Source organism: Sander lucioperca, chromosome 4 (assembly GCF_008315115.2).
Source record: "Sander lucioperca isolate FBNREF2018 chromosome 4, SLUC_FBN_1.2, whole genome shotgun sequence".
In the NCBI taxonomy this organism is placed as follows: domain Eukaryota; kingdom Metazoa; phylum Chordata; class Actinopteri; order Perciformes; family Percidae; genus Sander; species Sander lucioperca.
The window spans coordinates 32,785,568-32,801,847 of record NC_050176.1 but is presented as its reverse complement, the minus strand read 5'-3'; the positions used below and the strand labels follow the sequence as shown (position 1 = coordinate 32,801,847).

At 39.7% G+C, this 16,280-nt stretch overlaps 1 protein-coding gene across 5 annotated transcripts in view; it reads left to right on the top strand.

Annotated features, from left to right (window-relative positions):
- Positions 1–16,280, top strand: part of fam13a (family with sequence similarity 13 member A) — an 80,472-nt gene that overhangs the window by 44,043 nt on the left and 20,149 nt on the right. For all 5 annotated transcript variants that reach the window (XM_031276932.2, XM_031276931.2, XM_031276933.2 and 2 more), the window contains exons 10-14: positions 4,603–4,644; positions 4,793–4,987; positions 6,121–6,310; positions 9,494–9,552; positions 10,399–10,441. In XM_031276932.2, coding sequence (XP_031132792.1) covers positions 4,603–4,644; positions 4,793–4,987; positions 6,121–6,310; positions 9,494–9,552; positions 10,399–10,441 — 529 coding nt within the window. The remainder of the gene's footprint in view (positions 1–4,602; positions 4,645–4,792; positions 4,988–6,120; positions 6,311–9,493; positions 9,553–10,398; positions 10,442–16,280) is intronic.

The following is a 16,280-nucleotide window of genomic DNA, read 5'->3' as shown; positions in this document are numbered from 1 at the left end:
ACATTTAAACTGTTACCCAACAACATCAAATACAATGGATATCACAAAACGGAATAAAATACGAAAAAGTAGTACTATTTTACAGCGGTTTGCAATGATTCTCTTTTCCCCCCACAATGCATTGCATTACGTCACGTTGGGGAGACGACAGACGAAAGCCCCGTCTCTGTTCACTGTCTATGGGCTCGTCTCTACCACTGGTGTTGCAAAATATGGCTTTTGGTCTCGACCGAGTCCATGTGTCTTTATTATGTGTATAATAATATTGGAGGGAAAGTGAAACACAGCTTGGACGGGGATGCTGTTCGGCTTTTCACAAGTTTAGACAGCTAGCTACGCCGACGTTTGCTAACGTTAGCGCAACAGCGTTAGCCTAGACTGCTAGCTAGGTAAATATTACGACTGCCTTCGGAGTTTCCTATATCTGCGTCCACGTTGTCAACATAAGACATGTTGCGTTAGTGCTCCTTTTGTACCATCATTTTATTGAATGAAATGTTAAGCTTTGCTCCTACGAGATGGGTGGGTTTTTGTTAGCTACATACAAAGCCAACTGGCTATAGTTAGCCTGTATGCTAGCGGAATTAGCTAACGTTGCATAACCAGCCAGCAACTTCGGCAATCAGCAGTAGTTTCGGTAGGCTAACCACGACAGTATTGTCGCCCACAATCAACCTCTGCTGCTAAAAGCAGTCAATCTGCAGTGATGTTTGAAATAGAGACGCTTGTGGATGTGTTAGCTGTCGTGGTTAGCTCGCCAGAACTACTGCCAAAGCTGCTGGCTGGCTACGCGACATTAGCTAATTCCGCTAGCACAGGCTAACTATAGCCAGTTAACTTTGTGTGTAACGTAGCTAACAAAAACCCACCCATCTCGTAGGAGCGAAGCTTAACATTGGCAAGTTAGCCCATAGCTAACATGATGCCTTCTATTTCTAGATCTAGCTAGATTATCAGTACTTATCTGAACTAACGACATGATCACTGTCACTAGATATAAAGAAAACATTGACTTTCACTCGGTGCTATTCACTGACAGTAAAAACACCTCTTCCACCTCTTCCTCATCCCAGTCAGTCATCATAGTTCTAGTACTAGACTGAGGCACGTCTCCCCAACGTGACGTCATCACCGAATTGCCACTAAACGACTACAACCGTAAAAACTGGCCTTTAACACTATTTGGTGACATTTTTAACAATGATATACATATGTTGAGTGCTTTATGTACCCATTAATCAACAGTGGTGGTTAACCTGCAACATGGGCTTTAAGAAATTCACACGAGGAACTATGTTCATTTTAACAATCTTGCAAATTTTCAGCAATCTTGGACCGCAGTGATGCCGGCAGCGTGGACCAATTGGCCAGATCCCTTTGAACACTACTTAATATAGCATCCCTACAGCGAGTTGTCGCTGTAGGGATGCGTGTACGGTGATGCCCAAATATGTAATTTTGCTTTGGGTTGGTATTGTAACACTAATGGCTGATGCCACATGCGTGTTGTTCAATAAAAGAAGATTAGATTTATTCCAGTTAATTTTATAGCTGGAAATTGAGCCAAATTCATTGAAGATCTTAAGAATCTTGTACAACAAAATATCGTCTGCAAATAATGATATTGAGCTGCTATTGGATTTAATCTGGACATTACAGATTTTATTCTGCTTTATGGCTTGGGCTAACGGTTCAAGAGAGATTGCAAACAGCATGGGGGAGAGCGGGCATCTCTGTTGCGAGCCCCGCTCAATGGGAAATGGCTGAGAGTGCAAGCCATTGGTTGAGACTATGGCCGTGGGATTCACATATAAAATACGCACCATGTCAATGAATTTGGCCCACAAACCAAGCCTCTCCATTACTTGCCACAAGTAGTTCCACTCTAGACGGTCGATAAGCCTTCCTGCTCTAGGTGGATAGCCAAGACTTTGGAATAAAGCTTTATATGAGTCCCGATGAGGCTGATGGGCGTTACGCTATAAATCGTTAGAGCAGTCTCTTAAGACTTGTTTTTCTAAATCTACACATACTCTTCTAGTCACAAGTCGAACAGAGCTGAATGATCTGCTAAGAAGAAGAGCTGAGTTCATAATGCACAGATTGAGGCAAAATTACTATTTGAATGGCTGTAAACCAAGCAAATTGCTTGCTCTGAAATTAAAACAAAGCGAATCCACAGCTACTATCAACAGCATCCGCACAGATCGAGGTATCTCAACAAATCCTAAGGATATCAGCGCCACTTTTCAATCCTTCTACTCAAAGTTGTATGAGTCCTACTGCAACCCAGATCCGACACAGTGCCAGGAGTTCCTAAAAGAGCTAAACCTGCCTCTTCTTGACCCAGAGGAGGCAGAAGAACTGGGTCAACCGATAACATTAGAGGAACTTAAATCAGCATTAAAAACAGTTAAAAAAGGGAAAATGCCAGGGTTGGATGGAATTCCATCCAAACTTCTACAGTATTTTGACATATTAAGACCTACCATTTTACAAGCTTTAACTTCAGCCATAGAGAAGGGTACCACAAACCAACACTGCGCTAATTTCCGTCATGCCAAAGATCCTACGGATTGCTCAAATTTCAGGCTTATTAGGGGTCCAAGCCCGAGTCGGGCAATAGCAAAGCTATGCCGTTCGCACAGCAGGGCTGTAGAAACCTATTGTTTTTCTACTGATTATCCATCATCATCATCATAGTCATTATTCTTCTCCGCCTAAAACTCCGACTACAGCCTAAACCGTACATGGTGGGGGGTTGGCATTTTCAGGAATGGTCCAGAACTCCGCAAGGACCTCAGGCACAAAAATAGACCCACTTCCACCACTAGGTGGTGCTATAGCAGAAAAAAACACGTTTGGCCCTATAACTCCCACACCGTACACCGTACATTCAAAAACCATACATCCACGCATTCCCTGGATCCAACTGAATCACGTGATATAGGCCACGCCCATTTCCTAAACTTTTATGCGTGAAAAATCGCGATTTATCAAAAACCTACTTTTTTGAACTCCTCCTAGACCGTGCGACCGATCAGCACGAAATTTGGCATGTAGCATTTCCAGATGGGCCTGACAAAAAGTTAATAGAAGTTATTTTTATAGGATAAAAAATATTTGCATATTACGTACAAACAAATTTGTGTAGCTAACTATGAAAACAGCAACTTTGCCATATCTCAGCCAAAATAAATGCTATCAATGCCAAACTTTAGATTCATGTTGGAAATTGTAGAAAAATGTATCATTCATGTTTGTATGTCCTTAATGCATGCTTAAAGTTTAATTAACTAACTGATTGGTTTCATTTGGCTTGATCGATGGATATATTTTGGTATAATCTGCATAACAGAGAAACTTAATAGTGTTTCCTAATAATATTGCCTAGAGGAAGCATATATAGGTCCTGAAGCAATTAGGTCATTTGTCATGTGCTATGATACACTTTAAATCCTGACTGAAATCCTCAAATTGTTAATTATTATTACGTAGAAAGTCACACAACTGGTTAGTGACTACTTTCTCAAGGATCTTAGAGAGAAAGGGAAAATTAGATATAGGTCTGTATAGTTGGCTAAGACCTCTGGATCGAGAGTAGTTTTTTTAAGAAGAGGTTTTATTACAGCTACTTTAAATGACTGTGGAACATACTCTGGGCTTGTTCTTATTTTCCTCTATTAATGATGAGTAATTGGCTGCTCTAGCATTTTGGAGGGCCTTCCTTCTCTTGCCAGTCTAGACAAGATTCTTCCAGATTGGTGGAATGCCATTTACTTTCAAGTAAAGGTTTGTTTTATAAAAATAACATTGGCAACTATTTAAAAAAAAAGTCTGGATCTTAGAAAGTCTGATGAATAACTTTTTCTACAGTAAAGTAAATTGGCTCTTTGAGTCTTTAATGAGAATGGTCCTTAATTGTAATAGAAGTAGTTGCATCTTCAATAACAAACCAAACTGTTTAGTTAACATGTGACTACTTGTTTGACACTGCAGTCTGACTAAATGTAATACCAATTAAATATATTTATATATAGATATAAATATATTGAATTTCATATAAACACACCTCTGCACACATAGTATAACCACCCATAATTTGCTTATTACTGTTTTACTGTCGATTACATGTCTGTGTGTTTTGAGAAAAGTAGAGACGGAGAGCTAGATATAAGCCTCTTTCTGACCAAGTAGTTACAGGAACGTAGTTATAGGAACAGTCCACTTCTAAACAGTTCTACTAACTACTCTCCCCCAAAACCGGTTTTTCCATTTGCATTCACACTGGCCAAGTGGCCATAGGAACTGACCTTTTGTTATTATAATCACAGCCATCTAACCACCACATGCGGGAAAGGGAAAAGGGAAAAGACCCTTCCCTGAAGTAGGAGCAGAAAGGTGCTTTCCGACCGGATAGTACTTGTACTTTTTAGAGGAAAAGTACACTTCTAAGCAGTTCTAAGAACTACTCTCCCCCAAAATCTTTTTTTCCGTTTGCATTCCCACTGGCCAAGTGGCCATAGGGACTAGCGTTGCTCAGGGACCTGTTGTGACCACCTACTAGCTCTAACTCATCTTCCCCTCTTGTTTTTCTTTCAGTAACCTCCTCTCCCCTGTCCACTGCAGACCAGATGTGGTACAGTAAGTGGACTTAATTACTGTTGATGTCTTGTAATTAATTAATTTATTTAGAAATAATTCTTATATTCTACTTATTATGAAACTGTTATTGGACCATAAAGTCGTAAACTTCTTAACCAACTTCTCTTTTTTTTTCTTGATCCTTCAGTTTTCTGGATAGGACAATTAGTTCAGCAGTGGAGCAGCACCTCTTCGATGTAAACCCTGTAGGGGATCAAAGTTCAGAGGACTCTGCGTTAACCCCATGGCCATCATCTCCAAGGGCCACGCCAACTGCCCGACAGAGACGTCGACATCAGAGAGAGCAACAGGAGGAGGGACTGAGACACAAAGAAAGAAACAGGTACAATGAGTTCATTGTCATGATGGTATTTGATGGTACCAGCATGAGATTAGTGGCTGTTTGTCTTTAGTAGCAACACTGAAGAGCACTGCAAAAATCTTGTTCTCATCACTTACTAGTATACTCACAAGTACAGTGGGAATATTTCAACTTTTTTGTGATGTCAATCAAAGTTTCCTTTTTCTTGATTCTGGTACAGAAAATGATTTCTTTCAACATACATACACTAGATTTTTTTTTTTAGATTAGACCGTATTATGCTATTGGATACATGTATATTAAAAAACACCCATCCACTCAAAACAATAGAACCATTCAACCCACACGTCACCCACTAAACCACATGACTGGTGACTTCCACATCACAAGATAAAAAGATACATTAAGACAATCAGTAGAATTGTTGACACCAAAAATAGGCTAGCTATTTAAACAATTAGATTGAGTTCATGGAGGTTAGTGACTCAGCATAAGAAATAATAGATCGCCATCTATTGTAGAAATTATCAGTGGAACCTCTCAAGGTGTATTTCATTAAAAAGACATCAAATCCTCCAACAAATAAAAGGCAAAAAATGTGTGATGCAAGTTCTTTTCTATGGAAAACAGGTTGAAATATTGTTATTGCATTGGTAGATCTTTTTCACTTACAGACTGAATACTTTTTAATATTACTGTGCTGGTAAAGCACAATATGATGCCATTCATTACTAAAGCTTCAACTTCAAGTTCGTGTTTTTGGTAACAATAAGCATTCGTAAGGTTTCGTTCTGTGCGGTGGGTTCGTCTACTGAGACCTAGCAAAGTCATAACAACTGGAGTCATGGCAGTGAGAAGCTAATCCTTGTTGACTGAGATGTACTAGAGTCTAAGAGATCAGTAAGACATGGATAAGAAGGAGTGTGTTACTCCAATAACAGCAGAAAATGTCAATAAGAGTGTGGATAGTAAATAGAATTAGCACTTAAGCTAAAAAGCACATGTAAATCAGTTATCAGGATGACCTTGGCATTTAGTTTCCTGAAGCATTTCCCCCAATGTCAAGCTGATAAAGACAAAGTGTGCAACAAAGGGGGCGAGATGGAAGGCAGATGTCTCATTTCCTCACCATCTCCTCTTCCATCTGGGAACAGAGCTGCGTCCGTCCGAGCAGACACCAACAAGGAGAACATCCCATCGAGCAGTTTTGGCAACGTGGGAGAGGACACGGACAGCAGCGCGAAGTCACAGGGAGGCCAGAGTGGTCACGCTGAGCGAACCCCCAAACCCTCGAAACACAGCCCGACACTGATACAGCTCACAGACAACCAGGAAGCCCACGCAGTGAGTCATCGCGCTTTTTCTCCTCATCTCTTTCTATCTTTGTGATTTGTCACCATCTTGGCAGCATCTCTCCCACTCTTGTTTTTTTTGACAGCTTTTTTTTTTCTCTGTTGTTTTCATCTTTTCTCTCACTGTGACCGGTCAGTCTTAGGTGTTGGTAGATATGTTTGTAGATAACCTTAAGAAAGCATGTTTCTTTCAGTCATTTGTAGCAATGTCATGGCTACTTAAAATTGTAGTGAATTCTAAAATCGTTGCCAATTTTCCACACCAATGTGTGGTTAAAGCATTCAGTTCAACCTCTCTGTCATCCTTATTTCTGACTCACTGTAAATAATTGTCAGTTGCAGTAAACAAGAATCACTAAATGCGGACAGAGGCGATTTGGCAGATGACAGGAAGCAAGCTGCAGCTGCCTAATGGTTCCCTGCCATTCTCATTGTACAGCGGCTTGTAATATGCAGCACACCACACTAATTGTAAACCACTTTTTTCAGAAGCAGTGCAAATGTAAGGGCCACTTATGAGTGCACATAGAAGAAGATGCACCAGAGAGCAACTTGTCAACTGTTGTCAGGCGGATATTTGACACCACAATGTTGAGTGCTCAGTATTTGTGTCATGTAGAGCGGAAATGATTGAGACACAGTAAAGTACTTCTTTCATGTAAAATGTTACTTTGATAATTTATTTTACTCTGAAACCTCTGAAGGTTTTATTGTCTTCAGTTTCCATACAGAAGTAGCCTCTGCTGTGTCAACAGGTAGAAATATTGCTCTAAAGTTGCAAAGACACCAGCATATTATGTAACTTGCAAAGATGAATTTAATGGCAAAGTTTTAGTACTAGACCTTACCAAAACGCTGCTATTAATTTTATCTTTGCAGGTTAGACAATGTGCGTGAGTTTCTTTGCAACTTTTGACCTACTTATCCCTCTCCTACACACGTCTCATGTAATAGATGTGCAAAGTATTTTTCTGTTAAGAGAGCTCTACCATTTCTACCAAGGAATTTTATTTCTCAGGTTGTGTTAGATTATTTTAGGCACTGTTACAACTCAGTAAGTAGGATTGTTTATGGAAATGCAGGATTTACAAAAGTTGTGCTTTGATTTGTTGAAGCACCTTGATTTTTTTTAAGGTATTTCAGTACCAGGTTTTGGTAAAAATGAAGACAATACCTTTTTAAATTGAACTTCCACAAATTTGCCATATATATAAATATTATACATAATATAATATATACATAATATTTAAAATGAGTAGAACTTGGTTTTTGGTCCCGACTGAAACGTGTCCATAGCAATGAATATTGGAAGCTGTCGATCACTGAAAGCTGACATTAGATCTGTAACCTTATTTACTTTGTCTTTGATCAGAAAGTTTAAGTTTTAAACCAAATTGTTGTCCATTTTACACTGTATATTTATTTAGGCAAAGTTATTGTATGTTTTTTAGAAAACATTAACTTGATGAGTTAATGAATAATTAAATAAAAAAGGGTATAGAAAAACACGTTAATATACCTTGTTTTCAGTTTTGGTACCAAAACTTAGATATCGTTATTGATACATGCTAGAGCTGAAATGATGATGATGATGAGTTTGATTAATCAATTAGTCTATGGACAAATAATTAAATGGCAACAACTCTGATAATTGAGCCATTGTTAAAGTCAGTTTTCAATCAAAACATATTTAAATATTAAAATGTTCTCTGGTTCCATCTTCTCAAATGTGAGGGTTTTGGATTGATTGTCTGACAAAACAAGTCATTTGAAGACATCACTTTTCTGACATTTTATAGAGCAATAGAAAAGTCAGCAATAATCAGTAGAAGAATAATAATGATCCTTTTTTGTAGCCCTAATATATACAGGTAGCTATCTCCTGCTGTATCTCAGCATCCAGGTTAAGAGTACCAGTATGATCACATGATAAAACAATTTGTCAGCTATCTCTAGCCTGCCAACAAAGATGCAGTAAGTCATACCCAACAGTGTTATGGTATTGTCTATATGATGATTGTGTGAAGGCAGGCAAAGTCATGGTGGATCATGTTACTTAAGCTACATAGTTAACACTATGTAGCTTCAGTAACATGATCCAGTCTCCACAGACTCTTCTTACACTGTAGCTGCATGAACGCAAGTCAGATTATTATTCAAACTTGGCTCATAAATTAAGGGTGCTAATGTAAAGTTCAGCTGAGCAACTGAGCGAAATAGATTAAGTCAGTTTACATTCTCTCACTCATGGAACTGGCTTCTCATGTCAACCCTTCATGTAACAGTACAGATGACACTTGATGCCGTGACACATTAGGGTCTATATGTGATAGCTGGCACAGTCGTGATTGGCCAAGCGAGTGGCTGACGGCAGAGGTTTGATGTTAGTGAGGGTCTGTGTCTCGCTTGGTCTGAACGGCTGTCTCTGTGAATGTGAGCTTGTTATGTCTTTAGCCACTGAGGGTAATTAAGAGCTGTAAAAGCCTATTGGGGGTTGTTACTGGTGCTGTTTATTGTACAGCAACACAGCATGATGCAATACAAACAGTATTAGCTATTCTATGTGGTTTTTGTATTGATAAACCAATTACATTTTGTGTTGTTTATACAGGTATGTCGAAGCTAATAATTTAATGCTCAAATTACACCATTCCCCACTAGTGTGGCCATGCAGTGCTCTGTGGATGTTAGGGGCCTTTCACACCTGCCTCATTTAGTTCGGTTGAATCTCACTAGAGTTCGTTTTCCCCCTTGGAGCGGTTCGTTTGGGCAGGTATGAATGCAGCAATCGCACTCGGATGCACACCAAATCTTTATGGTTCAGTATCCAAAAAAGGTTCATAAAAGCAAACATGGTTCCTCATTTCATATTTTAATAATATAAGCAAGAATTAACAGCTTGTTAAGTACTTTGTAAGCCTCTGTTTTTGAGAGATTATTTTAATATACAGCATACTGTCAATACTCATGGTATATTGATGAATAGCATCAGTAACCTGTAATAGCATACCAATGAAAGGTTTAAAGATGATAATCTAAAAATGTTCATAAAAGCAATCATGTTTTTTCATTGGATATGCTATTAATACAACATACTTTGTCCCATTCTGATGGAAAAATGTGTCATAAAATCAGCTAGGTAGATAATTAATGTTTGAAATGTGTCTTTTTCCAGTTCAAGGAATGTGTCGGTGAGAGACCCGGAGGGAACCACATGGAGACATTTCAGAAAGGGTAGGCTTTTCAAAACTTTAACTTGATCCCTTTCAGGAATTTAAAAAGAAAAGTCATTAAAGTAGGTGAATTGCTTGTCTCACCACTTTTTCCTATCAACAAGTTGTAGCACCTATTTATCTGAATGATTGTTTTACATTGATAAGCTACTGGCTGCCACTTCCAGCTCTGTCTGTTATCTTTAAGGATTTGTTCGGCATACTGCCATGTTTATATCATACACTTGCCCTGTTTACACAAATACGCTCACTATTTTATCAGATGTGCCTTTCGTTTAGACGGTGATGGAATTTTTGGGGCTTAAAAACGCAAAAAAGTGAAACCACCTTCCAGAGTGGAAATCTTAAAAACGCTCCACCGTCATGTTCCCGTCTAAAGGGTAAAAACGCACTGTGTGAGTGTGTGTGTGCCGTGTTTGCATTATTTGGAGCAATAACTCCCCCTCCTCGTCTGTCCAGACAAAATTTTCAGCTTTTGTTGTTCGCTTCGTGCCACAAGAGAGAGGAGAGGGAGAGAGGAGGAGGAGAGGGAGACAAGTAGTATCACACTTACAAGTAGATACACAGTACAAGTATCACATTTCACACACTTTTGCGTCACCATATGCACGCAGAATTCCCCCTCATAACGCTCGTCTAAACGCGGAATAAAAAGTGAGAACGCAACGCCACTTTTGCGTTTTCTCTTCAGATCGTTTCCGTCTAAACTTAGCCTTTATCTGATAACGATGTGTGGGGTTTCTTGAGGTTTATGACTGAAAATAAACTATCTTGGGTTGGGTCATCATAAGCTGGTTTGATCAGTCAGTTTCTTTAGCTAAAGTGGTTTCTTTGTTGTACTTTTCAGGAATGACCTTTCAAGAAAAGATGGCCTTCTTTCTCCTCCACAGGTAGGTTCAGATTCCTTTCATGTGTCAGCAGCTCTAAGTTAAAAAAACAACAACTGCCAAGTGCCGAACGCATCAAATGTTTGCTCATTAATATTTGGGCAAAGTTCTGCTTTTGTTTAGTCAACATTTAACATTTGAAAGGTTGAGCTTCTTTTATAAAGAAAAATGTTTATGCACCTTCGAATAAAGTATAGAAAAAGTATTGATTTGGTATCTGCACTGTAATAAGGTATCATATACTGATATGATAACAGGTGTCATAGCTGCAAATTCAAATGATACCCTGTAGGATGGGTCAAAAAGACATTTAGAAACACAAAAATGCCAAAAAGACATTATTAATTATTATATTATAACCGTTTATTAATTTAAAATAAAAAATAATAAGCTAAATTAAAGAAGCAGAAGAATAAAACAATGCAGGATAGTTGCAGGGCAAGATATAAATTAAATACCCCCAGATGTAACAAAAAGCAGTGGCAAACAGAAAGGTAAAAGTACTTGGAGAAGCTCCAACCACTGTTGTTTGGTTTGACCAGTGGGATACTAACCTACACAGTACCATGTTTCTCTCTTACTCGTCAGTGTTTCGTGAGAGTATTATTTATTGTCCTTTTCAAGGAAATTTGTTGCCACTGTCTGTACAAAGCCTCACATAAATACATAGATACATAAATACATTATACATGAGAGACATCAGATGCATCCACAAATACCTGCACACATAGCACCTACACACATAACATTTATCGGTGTGTTTTGTTTAGTGATGCTATGGCAGAGGGAACAAAACTCCTGCCATAGCGTGCTTGTTTCCAGGCCAGGACACGGTAGTGGACGCAAGCAGAGAGGCAGACAGACGTACAGACAGTGTTGTCGTTAAACAGAAACTCATCTGCAGTTCCATAGAAACATAAAATTTCACTAATGACAAAGGGAGATTTTATAGTTCTTGCAAAAAGGGATTTTCCCACCGTTATTCTTACACAAATATACAGTAGTTCCTCAGCCAGCTGTTCAAAATAGTGTGGAAAGTCTGTACTTTTTGATTTGAAGTTTTGTGTTGCTGTCAGTGTGAGCAAAAGGAAACGAGTCACCTTCTCCATCTGCTCGTCTCCAGTTTCAATCTGGACCAGCACCACTAAACAGAATCGTGCAGCGCTGCACCAATATGGTGAATTCTTTCTAAGCAGCCCAGATGGATTTTAGTAGCAGCGCAGGCTGCAGCTCTGCCACCACCACCACACTGTGCCACTGAGCGGCCATCTGGAGCCGGCGTGGCGGCACTCTGAGAGGAGGCTGGCCCAACAGCCTCTCAGCTGGTCATTAATGTCTGGGTTATCACACAGACGTGATTGTTACCATCAGGCCATCTTTGTCTTCCTCTGAGCTGCAGTTGGTTAGATTAATTAATAGACTGATCCTGTTAGGTTACGCACGGCAGTAAGCATGATCGGTCCGCGTACAGTAAAGGCAATTAGTCTGTGTTACCTTACTTGTCAAAAATCTTTACATTTTCCTGTCATTTCTGACAATTTGATAAACAAAAATGTATATTATGCTTGAGTAAAAAAAAAGAAATTAACAAAACCGTTTTTAAAAAAAAGTCACCAGGAGAGTACTCCAGAGTACAGCCTGACTCGGAGATAAAATTGAGATCAGCGCTCATTTTCAATTTTATGTTCTGCTTGTTCAACAGTGGCTTGGTCATTTAGAGAGGATTTAAATTGCTATTTTTACTCTCAATTCTTGTCATTTTGGTGCTAGTGGTTTTCCTTTGGGGCTGGCTAAAACCTCTTTGGGGGGTGCCAGAAATTCCTCTATGCAGGAAAAGCCCTGCTTGCAGAAATGATGAGGCCTGTTATTTACTGCTTAACTAGTCTCACATTGCCAGACTTATCTCCACAGCGCTGCGGAGGAGGGTCTGGCTAGTCCACATAAAATTCCTGGATAGGAGAAAAACGTGCTCTGGTTTATTGGCATTTCTTTAAACCAATCACAATCGTCTATGGTCGCAGCAACGGTGCCTCTGCAAAATAGCCTCAGGAAGGAACTTGTTGTGGTGGAACACGTGCACGTAGGGAGGCAAGCTCTGGAATTAAAATGGCTGTTGAGTGTGTGGTGAGAATTTTATTTAAAAAAAAAAGATAATATAATTTCATTGTCGGTTCTAGCTCGGAGGATGTTTCCCGAAATCGACCGGAATTTAGAATGCCAACACATAGAAAGTGGAAGGTGAGGGACATCCAGCGGAACCTGCGGCGGCACCGGAACAATCCTGTAAATCTAACGTTGTCGATATAGACTACTGCTTAATCAATCATCAGAATATTAATTAACAACCGTTTTGATCATCATTTAAGTCATTTCCTAATTAGCATAATTAGCATAATTTGTGTTTTGGACTGTTGGTCGGACAAAATAAGACGCTACCTTTGACTCATTGGTCACATTTTTGATTAATTACTTGCAAAAATTATCAAACAAATTAATGGATAATGAATTATGTATTCTGAGTTAAAAACCTGTTTCAGGACAAACACTTTCTCTGTTTCATACCTCTGTTTTGCAACTTTTTTAATGAAAACACACTAAACCCTTCATCTCAGTGTGTTGGTGTATTGTGTGTCCCTGTATGTCAGTGCTAATGTTGTTGTAGCTACAGTCATAGTAAACACATGCTGTACCCACAACATCAGAAAGCTGTTAGTTGGAAGTGACAGCTGCAGAGTTTTTAAGCAGCTCAAGTTTGCAGGTCAGGTTGGCTTAAAGGGGAATTTCTGTATTTTTCAACTTGGCCTGTCATTTCCCATGCATTTGTGTTGAAGTGACTAAAAAAAAATCTTTGAAATTGGTACAGTATTGAGCGAGAACGCTGTAACCGGCAGCTGCGAACTGGGCTGCAATGTAAATGCTACTAAAAGGGCTGTTTTTGCCAGTGACAGGCTCAGATTGTCATAAGTGTCTGACTACATTATGGAAAGAAGGAGAAGTTGCTGTTATCCTGCCATGCTTTCATGTGTAACTTACTGCAAGGTCAACACAGTAACTTAAGCTAATAGCATTAGCTTACCTCCGCTCTGTCTGCAGCTCTCTACTCTTGGAACAGCATTTTTCTTTAGAAAAACCTGCTTTTACAGCGTTTTCGCTACAATACTGGACCAATTTCAAAGATTTTTGTTCATATTAGTCACTTCAACACAAATGCATGGGAATATAGGGTCCAGGTTGAAAAATACTGAAATTCCCCTTTAAATGATGACTGCATTACTGACATGTTAATTATATGCCAACATAAACATTATAGTAGATTTTATTTAGCAGTAGATTAAGTCTTTTACTTGATGAGTTACACAGAAAGTGTTTGCATGTGTTTTGAAAAGAGTGTGTGGAGGAAGCTCTACCACACATTGATGTGTGGCATTTTGTCTGTGTGTGTGTGTGTGTGTGTGTGTGTGTGTGTGTGTGTGTGTGTGTGTGTGTGTGTGTGTGTGTGTGTGCTATCTCAGCAAAATCCCCCTTTTTTACTCGGTTTGTTTGTACACTGTCTGTGTAAAGCCCCCCAAACAGCTTAATCATTGTCTAATACATGAAGGCTGAAGAGCTTTTCTGCCTCTTTTGAAGTTTGAAAAGCAGATGATATGATTGTACCGTGTGACAAGATTTTAGTCAGTCTCAACATCTCTTACCTCTGAGACTTATAACATTCAGAGTAGAGTGCGGATCGGGCCGCATTTATTTGTCCGAGCCCGGCCTGCGTCCGACAGGCATTAAGATATTTATGTCCGAGCCCGACCCGAGCCCAACACAGTTAAAATCTCATTTTTTTCTCATACTAATGACACATGTACGTTTGTTTGTGTGGAAAGCCCACTTTTATTAAGCAACTGTAGGAAGGCATTCGGAAATGTCAACAGATGAGCGCATCAGCGCACACGGGGCAACAAGCACAAGTTAACACAGTTAACACAAATCGTTAGCACAAGAGGCCCAATCATATAGCCAATTGAAATTTAATTAACATAGGCCTACCAAAAATGGCCCAAGCTAACAGAACAAAATCCAAAAAATTCACACAAGAGGTTCTGTGGACCTAGGTCTCTTAATGAAATTAAAATCAACACGAGTGTCCCCAGCGAAGTAAAATTAACGTTAACACAAATGCAGCTTATTGAAATGAAAATCATTCTTAGCATTTTCCTCAAACTGTATAGGCTACTAAACTGCAACATGGGATCTATTTACATAATCCATCCATCAAAGTTTAGGCTAATCCATGTTCTTATGCAGAAAAAGGATTGCATCAACGGTGGATGGCTTCAAGGCTGTCCTCTGCTCGATGGTCCTGCCAGCAGTGCTGAAGTTGCGCTCACTAGCCTAATATGCATGTGTTTCATTGTCACAGCTACGTAAACAAATTTCCACACACAGGAAGACGGATGTTAGGGTAATATTTTACATTTATTTTAATCACAAAAACGAACCTTTGCATCAAGTGAAACAGGCCCATTGGCTACCTACATGATAAGCTGTTTTAAATTTAAAAGTTCAATGCCTTATCGCGCTGATGTGACCGAGCCCGACCCGAACATCATTTCTAAATATCTGTCCGAACCCGGCCCAGCCCGTCGGGTCTCGTCGGGCTCGGGTCGGGTATCCATCCTCTAATTCAGAGACTCTTCTGTTTCAAAGCCTAATGAGTCCATACTTCCATGCGTCATGGTAACGCTTCACAAGAAGGCACCTAAAGTATACTAGTTAACAAGCAATGAGTGTAGAACAAAGCACACTCAAGCTGATAATTACCAACAAGGTTTTCTTTGATAATAAACTTTATGATTATGAAAATGATTATTGTCTGTAAGATTTTCATCTAGTTAATTGTCTGTTAAGTTCCTATCTATCAAAGAGTGAGTTAAGACAATGGGGATTGAGCATATGACCCACGAAAGCGCTTGTATTTGCTGCTTTGTCAAGTAATAGGATCTGAGTGTCTGTGGCAACCTTCCCGCCCTAAATTCAAATGCGCGTGCACAGTTAGTGCTGCTTTTTACATCAGTCAGCAGGGGTTGGTCTCTCCCCGTCTGCCCAGGTGGAGCTTGACAGTGCCTGTTATGCTGTGTTTTAATGTAGCTACTGCTCTGGTTTATTGGCATTTCTTTAAACCAATCACAATCGTCAAGGGCGATGGTAAACTGTAAAATAGTTGTGCGAGAGAAAACTCAGATTGGACAGATAGTCTAGCTAGCTGTCTCAATTTAACATGCAGAGATATGAGGAGCAGTCAACCATACTCCTCATAAATCCGCTGGAGTTTCAAATTCTAACACAAAGGAAACGGACATCGGCGAAAATACATGCATCCAGCGGAATTTCCTGCGACACCAGAGCAATCCTGGAAGTGAATTTACAATTCGTTCTATGGCTACGCCAAGACCCGCCCTTCAATAGCATTTATTGGTCCATGCTTACGCAAGGTAACGTAACCCCATTTCTACAGGTCCTATCCCCTGACCAATCGGCAATCCTAACCTTAACCACTTGAGGTCAAATGCTTAACCCCAACCAATCAAGCTGCTTTGTAGGGCGGGTCTTGGAGTGGCCATAGTAGGATTCGTAAATTTGCATCCCGGAAGTGAAACGTCAAGTGTTATTTATTTTAAACTGATTGAAACTAATGAAACTTTCCGCTCGTCTACTACACTGTTTAGCTTGTGCTTCCGGTGATTCTGCCGTCCGTCATGGCGTCATCACGTGGTCGTGGTCACGTGTTTGTGGTCACGTGTTTGTGGTCACGTGTTTGCAAAGGGTGAATAGACTACGGCGCGGGCCTATTTTT